General features: G+C 40.1%; 1 protein-coding gene across 2 annotated transcripts in view; it reads left to right on the top strand.

Annotated features, from left to right (window-relative positions):
* wnt7bb (wingless-type MMTV integration site family, member 7Bb) overlaps window positions 1-24,964 on the top strand; it is a 28,443-nt gene extending 3,479 nt beyond the window's left edge. For both annotated transcript variants that reach the window (XM_062420094.1, XM_062420093.1), the window contains exons 2-4: window positions 3,716-3,942; window positions 20,063-20,334; window positions 24,485-24,964. In XM_062420094.1, coding sequence (XP_062276078.1) covers window positions 3,716-3,942; window positions 20,063-20,334; window positions 24,485-24,964 — 979 coding nt within the window. The remainder of the gene's footprint in view (window positions 1-3,715; window positions 3,943-20,062; window positions 20,335-24,484) is intronic.
* The last annotated feature ends 305 nt before the right edge of the window (window positions 24,965-25,269 follow it).

Here is a 25,269-nt window from a genome sequence, read left to right as displayed (position 1 = left end):
TCTTAAAGCTTCCAAAATAATTATTCACCCATACTCTCGCTCTTTCCTCTGCTGCCCGGAGACCCCAAACCTGATGCTGAAATAGATGTGGTTTTTGGTTTTTCAGTTAAAAGTGGGCCACACTGCTATGTATAGTGATGGCTTGCACATTAAAGCTGCATACCATTGTTTGTTTTGATTATTTAAGTATTTTTTTCTGTTGCATCAACAAAGAATATATGTTTGAGAATATTTAAAAATGGAATCATAGCAATTCATAACCCCTTCCTTAAAACTACAACACAGATATGTTTGCATGTAAAACGGTATATTAATGTAATTCATAACACTTTATGGATGGCAAATGACCTTTTGGACCATTGCTCACCTCACTCTCCAATATGGAGCAATTTCACACTTAATGTTCCAAAAGCAATACTGCCATTTCTTATCTGTTCTGTTTATATTTCACTTTTCTAACCCATGTGATTCTTTGGATATATTTCCAATCAGATCAGATGTAAATATGATTTTGAATTAAACAGATTCAGTTTATTGCTCATAACACACTTTTATATTTATGAATGGATAGCACTGAACAGAGAAATCATAATCAGGACTAAAATAACAGTTCATTTCCTTTTCTTGGAAAAAGAAGAGCATGTATTCACTTTGTTAAATTGTGTCTCAGACATTTTGTGAGTGCATTCCTCTGGAGAAGATACATTCCTAGGAGCTTTATAGTGTGTCAGTTAAGTTCAAAGTGATCCATGTGATGGAGTAGGTGGCTGTGAGCACACTCTATGCCATGATGTAGACTATAGTTTTTCTTAAGGTCGCACTATGCTGTGATGGAAGCTTTGAGCTCCTCACCACTGGCACTGATACAGATTCCACTTTTACCAAAGAAAGTAATTTATGGTCAAGTCACATTGACAGAGGCGGCTGTGTCTCTGACATTTAATGTTGAATGTTTAGTGGAATGCATTCCATGTTTTGTCAAAAATATTTTAGCGTATTAAAGATAAAAATAAATGGTGTCCTCTTTGAATTTATAAGTGAAGCAGTAGGTGTCAAAATCCTTTATGATCAATCCATCCAACAACTCAAGAAATTTGAATGCATTCACTGCAAAACACACAGAAACACAGCAACATGGCTTACTTACAATCTTGGGTGTGAACTGTAAAGTACACTACATGTGCAAGGCTTAAACTTTGTGAAAATATATGCTACCTGCTGCTTAGCAATTAACATAAAATCTCAGCTCATCTCTCTGTTATATCACAGCTAAGCCAGAGGTGAATGACACTGCACACTTTGCTTCTCTTAATTCATTAGAACATTAATATAAGCCACACCCTGTGTTTTGTTTAAACTGGACGTTTATTAATAGCAAACAGAGCAATTCTGTGACATTAGTCAGTGTGTCTCTGGAAGGTCTATCTGATGGTAGATATGTGACCATGGGTGAGCTGTCCCCAAGCCACTGGTGTACACACAGAGTATACGCTAAGCAAACAGAATCGTATTTGTGCACTTTGATGATGCAGGGATTTAAAAGCTTAGCTCTGGAATTCTCTGTTTGGTGTTGTCTGATGGTTTGGGTTTCCCGTGATAGACTGTGATTCTGTGAATTAGCAGGTGATTGACTAGATGAGAAGGAGCCAGGAGGGGAGGTTAAGAGTTGCTGTTTGACACACTTGAAAATATCAGTGTGCTGTTGCATTAGCTCTAAAGCACCCTGAAATATCAGTAATATAAATGACTTAACTGTGGATGCATATAAACAAAGCAGTTAGATTCCTTGTCAGCGTTCATTATGCAAGAAAGTGAATTTCTCCACGTTACCTATCTTAATGACCCTGACCCTTTGGTTTGTATGGACTGGATGTCATTGTTGCCATGAATAACCACATATACAGCAGAGGGTCACAGAGGGTCAAAGGAGTTCAAGCCTGTTTAACAGCAGAGAGAGGAAAGAGGATTTAAAACCAGCAACAGGCCTGTATGTTTACTGTAGACTTTGAATGCGCCTGACAAATTTCTCAAAGACATTGTTATTTGTATCTTTTGCAAGTAACCACCCTCAAATAACAGTTAGTGTAGTGAAGTTAATATTTTGCAGGGGAAAAGGAATTATCCTCTGTGTCTCTTTAACCGCTTTCTTATGGTTCTCTCTCTTTTTTGGAAATATAGATCCTGATATATTTACTTTAATGGGATAAAATCCTCTCAGTTCAGCTAGCTTTGGTTTTAACTTAAAGACTGGGTTTTGCAAAATCATCAGTATACACTGTATCACTTACCCATATATATACTGTGGTACGCTTATCTGACTGCAGTGAGAAGAGCAAGAGAAAGTATGTAGCTCTCAGTCTGGTAACAGATACTGCAGTTAGGATTTATTTGAACTTATGTGTTTGAAATAGAGATTTATGTTTTTCTGTCCTTGTGGAAAAAACCTTAAGCAACCAAACGGAAAGGGAGCACAGTTGTCCGAGAGCAATTTCTAATCAACGGTCATATCTTTGTTCTTAGTCAGGGGTCTCCTACCAAGATTTTAGTGAACTCAAATCCACAGGAATGAGTCTCCTCTGTTTCTTTTTCTGACCGTCTCTCCCCCTCACCCGTTCTTCCTTTTCACCCCTCTTACACCGCCGTCGCTTTTCTCTGTCACACAACTTGCCTGGGTTAGTTTGCCCCGTTTGTGGTGAAGCCTTTTGGAAGTAGACGTCATACTTCAAAGCTGGCGTTTGCCTCCACACTCATTTATGGCTCCTTGTTCCTGACTTGTTTGAAAAGTATGTATCTACATGGTTTTGATGGCTATAAACAAAGTCGCAGAGAAAGTCAGCGCTTTGTTTAGCTGTAATCTGTTTTGGCTCTCTCAGCGGTTGCAAAGCCATCTTTAACATATGTTTTGATATTATCACATAAAGTGATCAGATGTGATGACGTTTCCATGAGGAGAGCTGAGAAGGAGGGATGTCATTTGCTAAACAGCATTTACCCAGTCTTAGGATGTGGCTAAAGTAAAAGCAGTCTCTCATAAAATTTATAGGCAGCACTTTACACCCTGAATAAGTTTCCAACACATAATTACACAAATCATAAGAAATAATATTTTTTGTGACATTTGGTTAAAAAATAAGCCCTGCGTCTACATCACTTGACACTGAGCAAGTGTATATACTGTATTTGCATAAGAGTTAGGTCTGGCAACTGTTCACACCACTATGTTACCTAACAATTAACACAAAAACCCCAATTCATTACTCAAAGTACCACCATCCAAACCAATGCGGAATGGCGTTGTCAGTAGTCAAATAAGCATCTTGTTTTCTCTCTCTGGGCTGTTTTAGCAAGTTTCCCTGTATGTTTTTTTTATGATTTATGTTGGATTAAGTTTTCAGTTTTTTGATTTACCTCTAATCCAATAAATAGCAATACTTTCATGCAATACGGCTTTCACTTTACTACGGAACGTGCATCAATCACTGGTTGAATTGAATCCCGTTCTGGAGAGTCTTACATAAGTGAGTCAGTCTGACCATCCTCTGTAAATTCTAACTGAGTCTATGTTTCTGTGTGTGTGTGTGTGTGTCTGTGTGTGTATGTGGAACCATGTGTGCATCTGTTTGTGCATATGTACATGTGTTGTTGTGTTTGTCTGTGTGTCAATGGATTCGTGTATGAACGCATGTGTGGTGGTGTCTGTCTCTTGTTTTGGCAGGGCCCTGTCCTCGGTGGTGGCTCTGGGTGCCAACATCATCTGCAACAAGATTCCCGGGCTGGCACCTCGCCAGCGGGCCATCTGCCAGAGCCGCCCGGACGCCATCATTGTTGTGGGCGAAGGTGCCCAGATGGGCATCAATGAATGTCAATATCAGTTCCGATATGGACGGTGGAACTGTTCGGCGCTGGGAGAAAGGACAGTCTTCGGTCAGGAGCTGCGAGTAGGTCAGTCTGGGTTCTATCACAAAAGGGAAAGGGCGTAGTGTGTGCTTGTTTGTGTGCATGTGTGTTCCATGTGTGGCTGTTGTGAGAACCAGTTTGAGCTTTAGCTATTTTAGTGACAATATTTTTTCTGATGTCATTTCAGCCAGTACTCACTCTTTTAATGAACACATTTTCTTTTAGTGCTTAACTTTTTTTCAAGTTAAATTTGGGTTTATGCAACCGTAGGTTAGGTTTGAGAAAAATTAAAAACTCTTTGAGCCTTGTTCAAAATCTGAGAAAGTTATTTCAAATGAAGACTCCAAAATTTAAAGGAAATTTGAAAATATCATGCCAATTAAAGGTATGTATGTGTCAACGGTTTTACATTTGATATCATTTTCAGAAAAAGCCAAAAAAAAATCTTGGGTTTGAGTTTTTCCCTCAGTATAAGCATAATATAAACTATGTAAGACATTGTTGTATAGTATGGAAAAATGTTTGTAACTTTCAAGCTACTTAAGGAGTAATTTAAGTAAAATAACTGGATTAATTAGGTTGAATATTAGAGAAGATGTATGAATTATTATAATAAAGGATCCCTATCAGGGGATGGATTTCGCGTGTGTGTGCAGTACTCAGTTGATCAGTAAACTGATAATTGAACACATTTGAGAAAGGGATCACAACTTGGAAGTGGCGTGTGTGCTATATGCAAAACAGAGGCTAGAGAGTTTGTGATTACTAATAGTCATTTGGTAATGATAATGAAAATGACAATGATAATACCCATGACTTTCTTATTGAAGAGGGAATAAAAGTTGCATAATGCATGTTTCGAGCCATCCTATTGTCTCAGTTTTAAGAAACAGTGCAAGAAGAGTATCAGAATGTGGTACCAGCCCCGACCCTCTGAGCCCCATGAAATATGGCTCTTCACAAGCCAAACCCAAGCTGCACACATCACACAGTCAAAACTCAAACCAGCAACACACAGTCTCTTTGACTCTCTATTGTATAACCATTCGTGTTGGCATTGCTCAAGAGGACTTCATATACTGCTGATTCCAGCCGATCTTAGTTGTCCTCATTTCAATTGACAATGTTGTATTTCTCCAGCGCGCTCTGGTTTCTGTTGATGTAGGTTCTGCAGTGAGCCTCTTGGTTAGCAGCATGCCGACCATTGCTGGCCATGCCAAAGTTATGGAAAAGCTACCGAAAGGCACTGGAGCCCTAATGGGGAAAACGTATGGTTGAAAAATGATATCACAAATGAGGAGACAACTAATGGTGTTATTGCAGAGAACGCTTGTCGTACCAAAATAGATGGACACATCTGTTGTTAATCGGACTAAATTGGTTGTGTCCATGCCTGGCTGGTTCATGAAAGTGTGCACATACATGCAGAAAAAAAGACCTTAAAGCAGACAAACATTTACATTTACGATGCTTTTGTTTGAGAAACTTGGCAGTGCGCAAAACCTTTTTTGCATCGCTTTTGTTTTACAGGGACTTTTATATATTTCCTTTCATTTAGAAGATGCTTTGTTGCCATTACGTTGCGGTTGGGCTGCACATTTAATCCAGTGGCTCTGTTAACAATCACTCCTCTTAAGGAGTAGCTGAATTAGCTCCAGCTCCCTTTCCAAAAGCATTTTTTCTTTGTTGTGAATGTGGCTCTTTCTTTTGTAATACAGCTCATGTTGTTTTCCTAAACACCCAACATCCCCTCCTCCTTTGGGTTTGTTCTTTTTGCCCTTTTGAAAGACTAGTGATTGACGAATCATATTATACTTATCTGATATCATTCATTTAGATGGTTCATCTGAAGCATCTGTGTGCCTCCTTGGCATTTTCTATGATTGATGTTAGTGTTTTTATACCTATTATACTATTTACCTTAACAATTCTAATTCACACAGGTTTTTTCCTCAGATAGGGCATAGTGGACATTACCACTCCAATCTTTGCATATCTGATGCACATGCAGTTGAAATGTTGCACGTTTCAAGGGAATGGGAGGGTATGTCCAAACTTCTGACGAGTACTGTATGTATCTGACCAGTCAGGATGAAGTCATTCAAGCTGTGCTCCTGTAGAAGGCCTACAGTAGCCTTACTTCTCTTCCACTTTTCTTCACTGATGCTAGATCTACATCCCATTCAGTAATGGCGTCATGTGAATATCATATTCACTTTGCTCTTCTTGTTTGGTTTCCATAGTGGATCTGCACAAATGATTTATGCACCAGTGCTGTGCAGATCACTGTTGGTGTCCAGTTCTGGCTGAAGAGTGATGACAACCGGCCCTGCCATGATTGTCCTATAATGATGGGACTTGGTGGTCTGACTTAGCTCATGTGGTGCCTTCTCAATAAAGTTGTCCAATAATGACGTTTGCTTTTAGACTAAACTGGACCTTGACTCTGGTAGATCTTTTTCCCATGGAAGATTTACATAGACATTTTTTATTTGTTTATTTGTCATTAAAAACTGGAGCAAACAAGAATATATTCTTATTCTCTTATTTTTGTTCAACAAGGTAATCAGCACAAATCAGCAGCTATTTTTTCATAATTGTTACCACACAAAAAACAGTAAATGAAAAGTAACATTTTACAGCTTCATGGGGTGACAAATATGTTTTGAACTTCTTTTCAGTTTCAACACCTTCACCACCACGCTAATTTTACTTGATGGGTAAATTTGTGTTGTTCATTGTTGTACATTTAAAGCAGTGATAATGGCATACTGATCTCTTACTGAACAACATCCATACACATGCATGTGCAGTGGGCTATGATCTAGTTTTAAATTAAAATAAGTATTATTACAATGTAAATTAAATTTGCTTACAACCTGGGTGTTATTCTGAAGCTTTGGCCATCATTCCCATATAATTATATGTTATTGGTCTAGGGAGCAGCTTAAACATCTTTCAAAATTAAAAACGTTTGCATTGCCAACTTTTAAGTGCACACAGCTGTTGTAATATAGTATCTGGTTAAATTGGAGATTTATTTAAAGCCAGTGATTGCTCTTGTTTCTCAGACAGATAGACTAAATTAAACATGGTGTCCAAAAGTTTGTTTACCACCTCTTGTCTTGATGTTTAACTGGAAAGATGAGAGGGATTGTCTGGTTGGCAGATGTCTTACAGAATCGCTGCATTTAAACCAAACTTGTGTGCCACCAACTATTCCTTATCTTGTCCTAACCAGAAACAGCAAGTGAAGTGTTGAGATTATTCCAGCTGACTTTTGATCGACCGCATGATAATCTAAAGCAAATTTAGGCTTGTGTCAGGGAGAAAGACTACTCTCTATAAGCGGTCTGGTTACGTGGAGAGTAGCAGTGTGTCCTGATGTGTTCAGTTACTCTTATTAATGAGATGCTTTTGTGTCCGCGTAACAGCAGTGAGATGTAGTAATTAAGCCCTGCCCTTAGAGGGTTAAGCCTATGTTAAATAGAACCATACTTAAATATTGTAATCTAGTTTCATTACAACAACTTAACTAATCTCTTCCCTCACTACACTTACTTGCCCACATGAAAACATTAATAATTAATTAGAAAATCTAGCAAGAAGTTACCTGAACTTTTTGTGGATTAGCAGTCAGGTAGCTGCTGGCCATTTTTATTACTGCATGAGGTCATCATGGGGTGACTGTATTAGCCTTAAAAGAGGGTTTCACTTACTCATAGTGTCGATATGTTACCATTGATTGATTTTTAAGCTTTTTTGCTTTTAGTATTGTAAAAAATGTTTATTTTGCTGTAGGGATATGTAATTGTAAATTCTAACATTGCAGCTGTTCCCCCTAAACTTTAACCCTGCAATTAGCCTTATTTGTGACCTCATTACCCTGTACATTACTCCTTGACTTGTTAACATAGTATACCCTATGCAAACCTGGGAACAGTCAACATTTAAGCTTTTTACCTGTTATCTAGCAGTGGGTTGTATCTTTAAATGTTTTTTGTGATCTCACAAACACTGTGAAATCACAAAAAAATTCAATGCTTTCCCAGTGCAAAACATTTAAATCCAATATTTCCTAAGACTGTAGGGGTAATCTCAGGATATATTGGATTCAAATGTTGGTTTGGTTGAATTTTTTATCATTCAGGCAAATGTGAGATCACAAGTATATATTACAGATGCAATCCACTGCTGGATAACAGATGAAAAATAACATTCAATTTCCTCCTGAAGATTTCTATTGGGAAAGCTATGTGGTCAAATCACAGAGAAGTATACAGAGATCTTAGGGCTCAAATGGCATTTACACAGCTACATATGGTGCATGGCAGGGAGTATGTGATATGCTATTGTATCTTGAATCAGTGAGATCAAGCTCTCCACTGCTGTAGGTGGGAAGGCTATGGCTTGTGATATGACAGTGTTCGTTCAGTTTAGCAGTGTCCCACTAGGTCATCGTGGGAGACCACAGACACCACAGCTACTGCAGAACTCCCCTGCTTGTTAGATATTGTGGAAAAATTAATGATTTAGCGTTGTCCCTCAACACCTTATTGTCACACTACCCTAAGCTTGCACACGGCATCCTCGTTTGTGATACTTTCCAGTGTTTGTTGCTGAAGATGTATTTATGTCTGTGTGTATTATGGAATTCTTTAGCATGGCATATGAAATCATGGAATACGCCCCTTCGACAAAATGTTCCCATCCCTTCTCCGAATCTACAAATTCCCACATCATCATAATCAAGTACAGGGGAAAAGCTATTCCCGTTCCGCTCCCATTTAAGTTTTTCATTCAAATCCCCCAAATTATGAACACTAAACCTTTCCCCCCGCTCTGTGATCCAGTCTTAGTTTTGGACTGGTGGGAGGAGATGTCGGCATTTTTTCAAGAACTAAAGATCAGCCGACCACAAGTCTAATGCATTCTCTCTGTGCTGCCTGCTCTTGGAGGCAGTCTTTCTGTTCTGGAGCTGCTCCATGGTATTACATTTGCTTTCCAAGAGTGCACACATTAATAGTTAGGTTATTGAGCATTACAGAGCCTGAGATATCTTTATTCAGCAGAGGTGATTTAGTTTCAAATGCCGGTCATTTGATATTTATTTCACTCTTGCATTGTAAACAGAAAAGTGTATTCAGTTCAGAGGATGGCTTCTGCTGGCACCTTCTCTGTTTCCTGACACTTTGCTGAACACAAGACTTGAGGGTAGATGGACTGATGGAAAAATGAATGCATCCCTATTCTTGTTACATTTCTATCCCTCAACAGTTTCTCTGTTTTGCAAAGAGCATTGGCTGCGTAGTTATGTTCTAACTGACAAATTGGAGAACAACACCATAAACTTACAGTGAGATTTGAAACTGGCAATTTAAGTGTCTCTGTTTCCTCTGCAAAAGCAGATTTAGCAATCTTCCCTTGTGCCCTGCCATGCTGCTGGCATTCATTGGTACCTTCAGCTCGCAGAAATGTGGAATGAATTATCCTGTGCTAACAGAAATGGGTGTTATTGAGTGGCTTGTCGCAGTCTATTAAGAAGCAATAATAAAATTAGAGACAGATCCATCAGCGAGTCAGGAGGAAAGGAGGGGGTTTCAGGCTAAGAATGGCAAACATGGTCAATCCTCACATCATAATCCTTGGCCTGGTTTCTGCATGAATCATTCTATTTTGAATATTCCTGTCAAGACTGATCCCATGGCTGTGATTTGTTGATGCCATTTTATTATGCATATTTGAGTGCGTTCACCCACGCGTGAAGTGCATTGAAAGCCCCATGTGGTTTCTGTTACACATCTCACATAATAATCTGATGTGTTGTAGATCGAGCAAAGGATCTCTGCCCCATACCTCAACTTTAACAAACATATATGAACCCTTTTCCCCCTTGTTGTATTTATTCTTGAGCTCAGCAGTGTTGAATTCATGTTTTTGTAATCAGCTCATTTATTATATTATAATTGCACTTCTTTCCTTAATGGCATATTTTGTGTATCATCAGACTTTCTTTTGGCCAAAAACCTGTAATGGGGTTGCTGCTCACTTAAAGAACCTGCCTATGAACACCTTACAGCTCTGTTCAAATAGCAATGCACTTGATGTTGGCGATTAGAACTTGAAAATGGACACCTTTCAGCGACTACACTCAGCATCAAAGGCTAACGCTGGCCCCCTTGTCATAAAAAGGCCTGCTCTGGTTACTCTCTGTTTGACTTTCAGTCAGTTTGTTACCGTTCTGATTCATGCTTTTCATCTGAAAGAAGTTTCTTGTTGTGCCGGCAGTGAAATATTACAAAAGTTCAATCATTTTGCCTCTGGCTCATTACACAAGAGTGGATGCAGCACTTGAGCAGGTGAGCCTTTTGCTTCAAAGGGAATGCTGCTGTGTATTATTTCATGGCAGTGCCAGTAACCCAGATTAGAATGTATCTGTTCTTTAAAGAAGACTCTATTTACATGCTTAGATACAATTGCAGGCAAAACATTGTTTGAAACAAAACTGCTTTACAAGTCTGTTTTGCTCTATGACCTACATTGTACCTCTTTCCCTTTCTCTCATCTCACTGACGTCAGATAGGAGCTGAGTTTTTGCCCGAAGCTCTACTGTTTGACTTGAAGGCAGACAGGATAAGGATAGGGAAACGGGATGCCTTAGTGAGCCGTATCCTAATAGTTACCACTAACAAGGTGAACTTTGATGGAATGTGGGAGCTTAAACTGAAGAGAGATTAGAGAATAGAGGGTGTGTTGTTGCATGTCTGTATTTTCCCATCCTCCCTGATAGTACCACCTCCTAGCCAGTCCCTCCCTACTCTGTCTCTCACCCATCTCCCCTCAGAAGCTCAGTGTGGTGAAGGCAGTGGCCGATCCACCTGCCAGGACCGCAGGGCTGCAGGGGCCAAACCAGCGTCTAGTCAGATAAAGGATGTTTAAGTCAGCAGGTTCATTGAAAACCACTTGGGTGGAAAGAACTCCCGGACAGGCACATACTTGATCAGGATTGGGAGACGCAAGACTCCTTCTAGCACAGTTCCCTCTCAGTGGAGGGGAAAGGTCACTACAGATAGACAGAGCCAGACATAACTCAGTGCTGAGGTTGGTTTTTATATTACCGGTGTAAACACTGGAGGAGGATAAGTGCAAAGGGGATGTGGTTGATAGAATTTTTTTGATTTTGGCTTAGTATTTTTCATTCCATACCCTATTAAAAAACTGAATTCAGTGAAGATTGAGGGTTTGGAGTACAGTTATGTTCAAATGCAGCATGTCAAAGTCAATAGATGCACTGGTTTAGATTTTCATGTCTTTATCTATTCTGAAAAAAAAAAAAAACTGAAAAACTGAGCGTAGTGTGTTCTTTTGACAATTTTCTTGAGACGGTTTTCTTGAAACGATTGCTCATCTTTTCCGTCGATAATTTGAGCGCTACACTTACTGCAGATCTGTTTAACTAACGTCATAGCAGAAGACAGGCCTCACAGTGTTTATTTGAGACTGTTATGAAGAAAAAAAAGATTTGAGTCACAACTATTTCATGCAAAGAATAATACAGTTGATGCTATAATTGATAATTATGATTCCCACATTTTATTTGTTGTTGAAGGTTTGCAGCAGCCATTAATTCACGTTTTCCCACAAATCTAGCATTTCTACTTTCATGCACTGCACTACAAGCTCCCGGTTTGAGGACAACAAAATACTTGCAGATTATAAATGCACTGGCTGAGCTCCTTCCCCTTCTCGGAATCAGTTGATGGTCATTTGTGGTGAAATCATATCCCCACAGAATGCAAGTACAACATCACAGTCCAACCGAGGGCTAATAACGAACGGACGAAAAAAATCTATTCAAATGACCGTGTGGTTCCATTCTTGCTTTGTTTCCTCATTTTGACAAAGTAAAAGGAAATGCGAGTTGAAATATTAATTTCGGCCAGCTGAACATTTTCAACAAACTTGTAGTGATGTAGTCTTAAAATAGACATTAAAGTCTTGAGTGAAAAGTAAAATATCAACTACAGAATAAACATTCTTTCCTTGAAAGCAAATAAGTCAGTGGTGCTGTGTAACTTTAGCCAGCCGCATTGTCAACTGGGTGATTGTTTAAAATGTTTTAAAGTTATACAAGACATGTCATGATTCTGTAACTCAACAGATTTATTTGCTTCTCATATTTTAAAGACTATCATCATTAGGGAGTGAGGCTTCACAGTTAAATCCTTGCATGAATAAAACAGGATGTTACACTGCTTGACATATGAGCTTAGTCAGTTGGCTATGAGTGTTATACCCAAGACTGGTTTAATAAAGACAGGCAAAAACTCATTCTTCAAAATAGGGGTTTTTCAAGAGCTCACAAGTGGATACTTTGACACTCGTGAACTCTCCCAAAATACCATCAATCATGTCACTGCCGCCAAGGTTTTCCCCTTTGTGGGATTAGTCTCATGTTGGTTGTACACTCTACAGGCAAATTGTGGTTATCAACTCAGATATGTAATCCAATTATGTTATCCTGTATAGATAAGAAATATTTGTTGTTATCATTAAAGGGCCTTATATTGTAGCTGCTATCGCAAATAGATAAAATCTCTGATGCATTGTAGTGCTGATCTACCAGAAAAATTGCAGATTCACTCCCAGGCAGCCAAGTACTTGATAGCATGCGGATAACAGTGTGGAAATGACGCGTGCATTGTGTTATGGTGGAACGGTGGTGGATAAAAGGCCTATTTTTCAGCCCATCATCATGTGGGTAGCCGTAATCCTCTCTGCCCTCCTCCATGTGAGTCCAGAGAAAACAGAACGGTTGTATGTGTGTGTGTCTGTGTGTGTCTGTGTGTGTGTGTGTGTGTGCGCGTGTGTGTGTGTGTGTGTGTGTGTGTGTGTATGTGTGTGTGTGTGTGTGTCAATGTGTAAGATCTTTCCCCACACATTATCAGATAGGGGAGTCTGATGCTTTGTTGTTCTACAGTGTGTGGGCTGTGGTCATCAAGGCTCGGTAAAGGTCATCTCTTACTCTTTCTCTCCCAATGTTTCGCCTCATATCCCCTGCCCACAGCATGTGCCTGTATCTAGGGTGGGGCTTCTCATCCTACGCGACCAAACTATCATTGCCAGGCCTCTTTGCTTGTTCATTCATCAGCTCTGTCTCTGTCTCAGACTGTGTGGGTGTGTCGGGAGCTGGGGACCCTCTCCTTTCCCTCACCCCTCTCTCTAACTCTCTCTGTTTCTCTCTCCTACCCACCAACCGGCTGTCTGCTGACGTGGCCCGGGGTCGTTCTGGGCCCTGGCCCTCGGGCCCCTCTGTATGTATGTGTGTTGTTCGCCCCTCCTCTCCCTGCGGCGCTGTTATCGGTGGGATCTGCGTCTGTCTGTGTCTGCCAGTGCTGCTAGACGCAGGAGGAAACAGGATGCGAGAGGATCAACTGTAATCTCACAGTGTGCTTTGTTCCACACAATCCCAGGCCGATCACTGTATTCTCTACACGCAGGGCCGCCACTGGACATTTACATGTGCCAACAATCACACCGCTACTGGCCCACTTAGGTGAGAGCGCAGAGAGAGGGGGAGTTTGTGGGTTTGAAGCAAAGAGACACTGGTAGGAGGGAGAGGATGTTAAGAGACCTGGAGCTTTATTTGAGGGTTTGATGAATATCAGTGAATATGGAAATGTTAGGTCTGGAGGTTTCTTTTGTAATGAGAAAGGAAACATGTCATCAGTGGCATATTTGACTCGCTGATTATAGTTATGATGATAATGATATCTTCAGTGATATGATGTGGGATTGATATATATCTTGGTAAATATGTTTCCATTGAAGATGAAACAAAGTCAAATGGGATTGAAATTGAGGAAAATCCTCAACAATGTCCCCACATGAACTTGATGATTACCATGTACACCACATACAGACCTACATTTCTAGATCTGAGCAGGTGAGGTCCTGATTTGGGCTCATTATTAGGATGAAAGGGTGGGAAGAAGGATTTGTGCCTGTTTTAGCAAGTCTCGGTATTCAGTCAAAAAGCTTTATCTCCACCTCAGGGAGATCAGGGAAGAAAAAGGATGCTTTTGAGATGTTTTCTGCCAGCCCAATTTTCTATGCCTGGGAGGCAGCTTACTTAGATTCTCAGCATTTAATACCGGCAACGTTAAATACTCTCATAATTGTTTTAGCTTTACTGCTCAAAGCCCTCTTTATTATATGAATCAAACTCAGGACCCTACAGTGCGCTCCTGTGCCAAAGCGTGTCACTTCCCCAGCTCTATGATGTGAGTACACTGAGAATGTGGAGCCTAGTTCTGGTAAAACAATATTATTTTATTGTACAGGAACACGGCTGTGCTAATTCCTCAAGCTGCAAACCTCACGGACCACAACTTTGTCTATAATTTGCTGGGAGCATATGTTCATAGCAACGGTACATAAAGCGGAACGGAAAACAGTAGTAGAGAGCGCATTAGTCAGTTCAGTGATTGGTATACAAAGCTAGGGGTTTTCCTCCAACTTTCTTCCCCTTCAATGGGGCCCTGGAGACAAAGTTTCAGCGCCGGCACGACTTCAGTGTTTCAGTGTTTTTTGTGTTGTGACTTTATTATATACTGTGTGTACACTGTGGAAAATAGTGTCCATGAACTTATACTTAAGATTAGTGTTTCAAAAGCTTAAAAATATATCAGCTTTCCATTCGATTCACTCTTTTGGTTTTTGGTGGAATGTTTCATATTTTAAAGTCATCTTGCTGTATAAAGTTTTTTGTTTTTCTTTTTTTGAATGAATAGCAGGGACTTTCTTGGCTTTAGTGTTTTCATTTTATTTGGATAGTGGGAGTGCAGCAAGGCAGAAAAAGAAGATGGAAAAAGTAGAAAAAGTTTCAACAAGATATAGTTTAACGTCAGAGGAGGTACATGTGGCTCCAAAAACGGCGATCTGAATTACTCTATTACTCAATTTTCCATAAAAATATAGTTAGCTGGTAAATGTGTGTAAATTACAGAAAAAAATTTGGGGAAATTCTCAATGCTATGTCCTCTACATGAAAAACAAACAAAAAAATGTTTCCTGCCCAGCTTGTAATGTACTGTCAGTCAACATAACCACAGGTGTAAAGACTTTTGGCCACCAGCAGGTGACACTTTTCCCTTTGTTCACTGTGGTGCCATTTGTCCGTGACAGGATGTCCTTATGCTTAATGGATACGAAGCTCTAAAACTCCAGTGTATCGTTGTCTTGTTGAGATGTTATTTCTTATGCAATCCAATCCTCCTGTGTCCCCGGGGTGCGAGTGCATGTCCGGGATGACGGGGGCCTTTAAAAAGCTTTCCCCTTCACTGCTCTACCAACAGGCTTGGCTTGTGTGGAGAGGCCATTCAACTGCACTGCTGGGCTCTGCCGGTCTGTGTGTGTATGTGAGTGTTTTAGCGTGTGTATGCTTTGCCGTTGCTTGGCAAGACCCCCACCAGTATTACTGCCTAAACTTCTTCTCTCTAGCCTTTTTCCTCCACTGTGTGACCTTTCCTATTGTCTACTACTATATTTTATTTCTTCTCACCTTTGCAGTATGTGAGTCACCCCTGGCCGCGGTGCTCTTATATCCGTGTCTACATGCTTCACTGTAGCTTGCTTGGGATGCTGATATTCTTTTGTACTTTTGAAAACCTTAACTCTCTGAGTCAGAAGCAGGTTTTGTGGCCAAGTATGCTGACACAAACAAGGAATTTAACTACAATGGTCAGCAACTCTCTATGTAAATCATGTGCCAGAAACATGATGTACATGATGATATAACAGTAACAAAATATATAACATTACCATACAGCTAACAAGACAGCAAAGCTAAATATGGATAAAGAAGCATTATCTGCTACAGTATGTGCAGGCAGGTAATATAAGTATTTGGAATAATATCCAAGAAATAGATATTAAGACTGGATTATACAAAATCTTATTCTCATTTAAGTGTTTGAACAACAAAGAAAACAGATTCCCTCAGTTGAGATTTCACCATGTATCTCATGAGAGGATGGGTACACAATAAAAAAAGACTCATTTTCATTCAAAAGATTCATTTTTGGACAGGGCAGCAGAATCCACAGACATTCATTCACTTCGTAAGAGTCCCTTTAGTATGTCCTTTCCCTTTCCTCTGGTCAGCAACATAGCTTAACTATGGCCTGCTAGCGGTGAAGACAGTCAGGCCTGTTGAGGTCAGCAGCAGTGTTACTACATATGCTAGCCTATACTACACCAGCATGATCTGTATAGTGTCGTCGGTTGTAAATCTCCTGTGCTGTGTCATGTGAAATTTGTCTAGCGGTGTGCCTGCCTCCGGCTCTAAACACAGATTGCCGTTTTAGCGGCAAGCCACTACATCCAGAGACTTCTTTTTGTGTCCCAGTTTCGGCAGATGGTCAAAAGACACGGGCATCGCAGTACGGGCCAGTGTCCAAAGTGCTGTGGTCAGGTAATGTGAAGGCCAAGCATACTGAGTTAGTAGCCCTCACTACAGCTCCAGTTTTAGTCCCTGACACAGGCATATAACATAAAAGTTTATGTCCTATGCTGGTTTATTAACTCCTGTACCTGTTCTGAGTGAAGAAAAGCTGATCTTCTTCCCATCTTTCTTCCTAGTTGGATAGTGTAGCAGACACTTGCCACTAAACTCCATTAGACATCTGGTTTAATATTCCCCCATTCTTCTCTCCTGGATGTTTCCAAGTTCATTGAGGTTTTTCTGGTCACTCCAATTTTCCACTGGCAGCTAGCGAGGCTATCCCAGGGTGGTTCCTCCTGGAGGGCTGTCAGGACTCTGGGCCCAGCCTCTTTAGGGCTTTCTGCTGCTGTTATGGGTGCTTTTTCTCCTCCACATTTCATCAACCGCACTGCTGTTCAGCAAAGCAGGGCCTTCCCTTCCTGAGGGCACGAGAGTACAATGATGCACACACAACATCCAACACAAGACAACGGAGCACTGTTATTAAAATACAGTATTTCCTGGTTGTGTTTATATTAGTGTATTTATTTCATTCAGTACACTCATTCTCTCTCTATTGATCATGCATTTTACTAGCAGTAAATTCAAATCTGAATATATGTTTTATTATTTATTTATTTAATACTATTGTTTATTTTAATTTCTATGTTTTTTTTCTATATTTTTTCTATGTTTTTTGATTTAAACAATCATCACAGATAATATGATTTGATCTGGACTTGAAAGACAAGAGAGAGGTTGAATGCATAATATCGATGGATATTTATACCCAGAGGACAACATGTTTTAAGTGCTAAAAATCTGATTTGGATGTCCTCTTTGGTTCATTGCACAAGGAAAAAGGGGGGCTTGATCGCCACAGTTCCATGGCTTGTGTAATTGGCTTTCATTATGGCCAGGCAGAGCCTTGGCAGTGCCAGACCCACCAGGGGGTGACAACCAGTACAAGCCCCATCATCATCATTTTCCCCATGAGCAGCACAGCTCAATGGACCCAGAAATGGGCATGCATCTATAGCGCAGGGAACCACCCTTTCTCTGGAAACTGCCTTTATCCTGTTTTAAACATTACAGTGACGCTTTGTGTGCCTATGTGCAAATGTGTTTTTAACAGTGAATGTTCATGTGTATGTGTCTGGGGGTGGAGGATAGTGTGACTGTGTTGTGTATTTTTATTATGTGGCCAGTCACTGAGTATTTGCGTGCATGTGGATGCATGTGGATACAAGTACATTACAGTTGTGCGCCTGCATGCATGCATGTGTGAGGTGGGGGTAGCTGAATTTTACTGGGGCACAGCTCTGCTGCTAACCAGAGAAGCAAGTGGTTGTGAGTCAGTCCCCACCGGGCAAACCTGTGGCCGTGGTATTAGCGCTACAGCACCAGTGCCAGGATAGGAAATTAACAGTGGCTTTGGGTGAAAACGTCTCTGGGAGTTCAGAAAATACCCTTGAGATTAGAATAATAAGTGCAAAAAGTACTTGTGGAGAAAGACGAGTAAATGGAATGGAAAACAGCTGCATACAAGTATTGCATTTAAGCAATGCAAATTACTTCTTAAATGCTGAAAATGCTCCATACAATTAGTAAACATAGGCAATGAAAAGCCAGATACATAAGTACATTTTACTATTCTGCTTTGCGCAAAGCACACATGGCTAGACTAGGCTCCAACTAACACTAGCAGCCTTGGCTTTTTTGGTGGACTATTTGACAATTTATTTGTTGTAAATGGAACTGCAATATCTGACGGTCTATGTCTTAATTTAGAGTTTCATGAGATTCAAAGCTCCTCTTAAAACTCAGAAAGCTTTTTGTATGTGTTTACACTATACAAATTCTAGTAATTCTAGTTTATTTTTGAATGAATACTCTGTATATTATTTACAGGATAATGATTGACATAAGGAGAGGGAACTCCCACATTGTATTTTTGTCAGCATGATACAGGGGAAATGTAGTCCAATACAATGCACTTTGATGATTAACATTTATAAAAGGCTCAGCTCTGCTCTGCTCTTTATATCAACTTCATCTTCAACTTCATTAGCATGAGTCAAATGTGTTTGTTGCCAAACTAATATAACAGGCTTCTTAGCTGTTTCTCTGAGAGCTACCGAAGGAATGATAAATAATCAAGGAACCTATGGCTCTCGAAAGTGCAGAAAAAATGCATTTTACCCAGAGAGATCCAAATAATTGCAACTGAGTACATTACACAACATACATCAAAAGACTTACAAAACATTCCTTTCCAAAGGCTGAAAGGCCCCCTGAAACACTCTGTGGTTTGCCTCATTTTTGCTGCTTGGCCCCTTGCAGATTACTGCCAGTTGACAGGAGACTGGTGTTGTAATAGCCCACAGTCTGTTTTAGACCAGGGGAGGCCTTTTAAGACAAATCCCTGTGTAGCCATTAGGAGAGTAGAAGAGAACTCTGAGATATTTAGGTAGAAAATGAATGGTATGGCTATTGTCATTGACCTTTGGCTACATTTGTACCTTATTCTGACTGTGATAACATGATTCCTTTATGAAAAAAGTGATTTGTTTTAGTGCTGTAGTGGATGAAAGATTAGTTACTTGACAGAAACTTGAATCACAATTATGTTGATAATCAAATCATCATTTATTAATGAAAAATGTCAAACATTTCTTAGTTCCATTTTCTCAAATGTGTTAATATGCAGATTTTCTTGGCTTTTTAATATAATGCTGATTGTCCTTGGGTCACTGTTGGTCAGACAGGGTTCTGGAAAATATGATGGCAATTTTTTGCTGAAAATAAGACTTGGTTATCCGAACAAAGTGAAAACTATCTCAAAAATATCAACTTTTCAGGAACTGTCTGTCATCTTTTCAGGAATCTTCTCATGAAATACAATATTGGTATATTTTTCTGCTTATGTAGACGTACTGGAACGGGTTTTACAAGCTCAAGTAGTCAAAAAAGCAGATTTTCATGCAGTGTATAAAACAATGGTACACAGGTACAGGTACAATGTCTCCTGCTAAAGTGTAGTTGTTGATCTTATCTTTTAACCCTGTGCCATCAGGCTCATGCAACCCAGAGTGTCTCCTTTCTTGTCAATGAGCACTGTGAGAGAAGCAGTGAGACCTTCAGACCCCAGCTGTTTGCAGTGTGGGCAGCAATACAAGGTGCTCCTGTAGAGGAATTCAGCACTTTGGACAGCACCTAGACCAGCTCTCCCCACACTGGAATTCCAACACTGTACTCTCACAGGCTGGGCCCAAGGACTTTGTGGTCGGAAATGTGACCACATTTCTACCAAGGTGCAGGAGGGAAGCAGTTTAGTAGCGGGGAGGAAAATGTGGTGGCTTATCAAGACGATGGAATGGACTCTGCAGTGTTAGACCGTGTGACTGGAGTGGTGTGTTGAATGTTTGCTGACAGAAAGATATTTTGGTTTAAGGTTTACAAAACCAAGGTGGTGTGGATAGCAGTAGTCTGATGTGTCACTTTACATGGATGTGTAATGCTTGTGCTGAGTGATAAACATTTTGTTGGAAGTCAAAATGCATGTATGGGTTTTGTATTTTGCTACTGTAAAATTGAAAGATGTAAAATGGCTTTATAATGTCAGTTATTTACAAATCATCTTTGACTGTTTTCCTTAAAAACATTATTTCCCTCTTTCAGGCAGTCGGGAAGCAGCGTTCACGTACGCCATCACAGCAGCAGGGGTGGCTCACGCTATCACAGCGGCATGCAGTCAGGGCAACCTGAGCCAGTGCGGCTGCGACAGGGAGAAGCAGGGGTATTACAATCAGGAGGAAGGCTGGAAGTGGGGAGGCTGCTCGGCTGACATCAAGTATGGCATTGAGTTCTCTCGCCGATTTGTGGATGCCCGCGAGATTAAAAAGACCCCACGGCGCCTGATGAACTTGCATAACAATGAGGCAGGAAGAAAGGTAAAGGATACTCACATGCTTTGCAAGAAATGTTTTTTCCAGATATAGCAACAACAAAATTCTCCAGCAGTCAATCAATCAAGATACAATAATTTTAAGAAATAATGACTTACTGTAATTCAAAGGACAATTCAGGTTTATTTGAACTATAGTTTTAATTGTTGATGGAATAATGGGACAAGAACACAAGTATTCCTTCAAACATTTTTAAAAAAAACCTCCAGATTAGTCAAGTTTATTTGCAAAAAACCCGGGATGTTGGTAAAATGATAAAATCACCTGTCTGTTATTTCCCAACCTTGACCAACTTTGATCTACCATGCCTGCTGTAGTTTATGTGCATACATTATATGAAACAAAGATTTCAGCAGTTACTTTGAGTGAGCACAGTGTTATAAAACCAATAACAGGCCCAAGTTAGGAAGATTAAATCCAAGTTGAAACAAACATGAATCATCCTTTAACTCAAATGAGTTAAAATGAGATGACATGAAAAATCTTCCTCCAATGACATATAACAATTTATGACTCAATTCTTGACAAACAAACATGCGTGTGCGCATACATGGATGCATAGATGTGTGTAAATGTGTGCAGCGAGCCAGCAGTCCCAGATAGAGAGCTAAAAAGTCACATAGTTATGTGACAAAGGACTGTGACAGACCAAGCTGCTGACTGATTGATCACCCACTTAGCCTTTCAGCAGCTTGTTTTGCTTCAGCCAATTACTGGCGTTTCTTTCCATTGTAAGAAGGAGTCTTTTATTTCTGAGAGAGTGTGTTGGCAAACTTCATTATGGATATGTTTGTTTGCTATTAGTCATTCCAGAACAGTCATGAAGGAAAGAAAAAAGAGTGAAAGAGAGTGTGAGGTAAATAAAAGAGTTGAGATGATTTTATGTTGACAAATGGATCTAATTAATAACTTTGGCTTTATCGCGTCCACTGGGAAAATGGAGCCTCGCCAGTGGTTACCAGATGGAGGACTGCCATCTCCTCTTTCCAGTTCCTTTCATGGAATTATGAAGTGTTAAGTCAGGAACAGGATATTATTGCAGTTCTCTGCACAGTACCAAAACATGTCACAGCCTTTTCTCTGTGTCTATTCAGGGTGTGAAAGCAGCCTGACAATGCTGATGTTAACACAGCAGACTGATAGGGTCTGCATGCCATGGTGCTGGCATGTTGGACTGTCAGGAGTTGGCACTGTTGTTGTTCTCACTCTGGGGTTCGGAAACTCGGAAACTAGGAGGATGTGCAAAAGTCAGATTTCCTCTTTGCTGTGACAGTAGGAAAGCTGACATTTTTGTAATTAAGGAGGTCTGAGCCTTCTCTGGGTTTACACACAGTTTGTAAGGCCCCATTTATGATTAGTCCCTTCAGGAGTCTTGGATTGGATTAGCTATCAGATATCAAAACAGCTAAGTGTGAAGGCATCCAAGAGGCATCTGAGATAGATTGAAGATGATGAAGATTGTTCAAACCACATGGTAAAAAAAATTAAGTCTTGCTGAAAGTCCAGGAGTGCAATTCATCCATGTTTTGTTTTTTTTTGTTTTTTTTGTCCTGTACAGTGACAGTAAAGACTATTCTATTCTATTCTAGATTCTAGGCAACTATCAAGCAGCTTCAGGTACATTACAATCACCCTTTGGACTGGAGTGCAGATCTGGATTTGCATGTAGCCCAGGAAAACCAAGACAGATCAGATTTTTGATCTGGCCAGCAGAGACAACAGTATTAAATGTATTAAATTTTATCTGGATAGGAGACACTAGCTAGTGTAAATGGGGTGTTTGTTGGTTATTGAATCAGAATTCACAGTTGTTTTAATGCAGAAAAAATTATCTCCCCATTTCTGGTGGGTTTTCCTTAAAATAGTTGACATGAGTTTTATAAATCTTGTTTGTTTTCTTTGTACACTGTCGCTGAGGACCTTCTGTTTTTGTGTCAGAATGTGCTTTTCTGTGTTAAAAAAAGAGTTTCTGCTCTAATAAATTCAAGACAAATGACCTGATAAAAAAAACTGTCCTGATTCTGATGAGGAAGGAAATGATGTCTTCAATGGGGTCCAGCCGAGATTTTTTTTTTCCATCACTGATAAGACACGTCATTGAAACAAAAAACTATATTTACCATAGATTCCGTGACTAAACCAATGTAAAAGAACACCCAGTGAATTACCAGATCCCTTTCATCAAGCAACGGGTGTGTGTGTTTGACAAGTGATCTTTAGATGGGAATCTGGTCATATTGGACTAATTAGAAACAGCTCAGAGGCTTTGATGGACACAGTTTAAGTAAATGTTTCCATCCATTTGTCAGAGCCCTTATGCCAGGCATTCCTAGTGGTTTTTGCACTATACATTTTTGGAAATCCTTATTCTGAATCAACATCGGAGGGAAGATTGACAGCTGACCCCAGCTTTTATAAAGTGGGGAAAGCTCATGTTTTTTCAATCAAATGTCCTCAAATCAGGAAACTGTGACCACATGAGTGCATAGAAAAGGCAGACAGATATTGAACAACTCTTGTGTACATTTCATAAGTGTCTGATAGAAATGATGATTTGTGCCATTGGCGAGGTGAGGTGCCAGGAAAAAGCTGCACTGGAAAAATGCCCTGCCAACCAAATTTACATCTTATACAACAAAGACACATGCTTCGTTCAAGCAAGTCGGGGGTTCCTAATTGGGTTAAAGGAGTCATGTCAGGACTATTAAAGACATGTTAATATGAGCCATTCGAACTCCACCACCTCTTTCCTCTGTTCCTCTGCCTTTGATAAAAGTTCAGCCGAAAATGAAGAGGGTATAGTTTTATTTGGAGGTTTTTAATTTTTCAAGTCCAACAGGGCAAAGGATTGACACTTGAAATACTGACGACAGTGCACAATATTTCCCATATGCCCTAGGATTAGACCGATAAGTGAATACATTATGCTCTGTGTACCATACATTTGAGATAACATGAATTGAAGGCAGTTTAAGTAAGGGTATAACATAAAAGCTCTAGTTTATAAATAAAAATATCTGAATGTATAGCTATGATACAATATTTAAATCCACTTTCATGTATGTGGCAACATTAGTTTACTCAATACTTGAATAAGTAGTTTATAAATCTTCAAGTTTCTTCTCCATATGTCAAAATTTAATTGAGTTTGTCTTTGTTTTGTACTGCATGTGCAACACATTTCATGACACAATCATCTGGATTTAAATTAATCAAAATGATGGATGGCTATTTGAGATCCGTGTTCATTTTTCTCTGTCACTGATGTGGTTTAGTGAAGGTAGACAAAGTAAGAGGATGGAAGGTTACCTGTAAGTACAACTTCCCCTCCTCCATGACATGCAGCTGCATGTTAATCATGACTGGTCATTTCAGTGTCTTGCTCACAGAGATCTGTCACTCTGTACTCATACTAGATTAGTAATGTTTGACTGTCGAGACAAGAAATCTCCCTTTGCCATCATAGTTGTGACACATTGCTTATGTATTTTTTACATGTGCTATGTCCTCTTCACTCAAACAGTGTATGTGTCAGTGATTGCGTAACATGGTTTTCATCTAGGAAAATGTAACTTGCTGTGAGAAGATAACACAACACAATAAAGTAAAAAGTGTTCAGAGATCCATGTTGTGTGGCTGTTTCAATAACTGAAATTGAGTCAGGTCAGGCAAATTCCAAAAAGACAAAAAATTTCTCTTTTACCTTTACTGCTGCCATGAAAATAGTTTGGTTTTATTTTCCAGGTTTGTCTGTCTCTTGAGATGTATGCCTCCACCCCAACATGGTGATGGTGAACAAAATATTTCCTTGGTATTAACTAGTGCCAAAGAAAGATGCTGACAGCATGTTTGACACAGTTTTTCTGTTTTTACTAAATTGAATTAAAACATTTCTTTCAACATACAATTTCACCTGTTTCTATTGTATTAGGATGGAAGATCTCAGAGACAGATAACTGCATGGTTAAGTTTCACTAGGGTATTAAGATACTTTGGGTGAACTATTACTGACCTGCTGACATTGGATTTGTTTTCCGTCTTATGATTCATTTCATGCATATGAAGTTGGTAGTTCAATTTCATGTTAATATTTGTTGCAGATCTACAGCTGTCTTTTATCTTCATCAATCCACAGGTTTTAGAAGAAAGGATGAAGCTGGAGTGCAAGTGCCACGGCGTCTCAGGTTCCTGCACCACCAAGACCTGTTGGACTACACTTCCCAAATTCCGTGAGATTGGCTACGTACTCAAGGACAAGTACAATGAAGCCGTGCATGTGGAGGTAGTCCGGGCTAGCCGACTGCGACAGCCCACCCACCTCAAGGTGAAGCAGACTCAGGGCTACCGCAAGCCCATGGAGACAGACCTCGTCTACATCGAGAGGTCGCCCAACTACTGCGAGGAGGACGCAGCCACGGGGAGCGTGGGCACCCAGGGACGCCTGTGCAACCGCACCTCGCCACATACAGATGGCTGCGACCTCATGTGCTGCGGTCGGGGCTACAATACACACCAGTACACCAAAGTGTGGCAGTGCAATTGTAAGTTCCAATGGTGCTGCTTCGTCAAGTGCAACACATGCAGTGAGAGGACGGAGGTGTTTACCTGCAAATAAGGACGCAAGGAACACAGTGTCAGGAAGTGAGGCGCCAAGGACTAGCTGAATGAGGAAGACCCGAGGGAGCAAGATAAAAGTGTGTCTTGGACCAGTGAAAGATTTTGAAATAAAGTAATGGCATTTACACTATCAGCTCTTCATGGCATCGTTTTGCACAGCAGAATCTATCTAATTGCTTTTCAGAAAGTAAATGCTAAATATCAGTAGGTAATACCCCAGAACTTTACTGTCACATAGAGATTGTGCTCATGTACTGATGTATCCACAGTGAAGTTGGGACTACAGGTAATGAATGAGGCCCT

Source organism: Scomber scombrus, chromosome 6 (assembly GCF_963691925.1).
Source record: "Scomber scombrus chromosome 6, fScoSco1.1, whole genome shotgun sequence".
Classification (NCBI taxonomy): Eukaryota; Metazoa; Chordata; class Actinopteri; order Scombriformes; family Scombridae; genus Scomber; species Scomber scombrus.
This window is presented reverse-complemented; position numbering and strand designations above follow the sequence as displayed.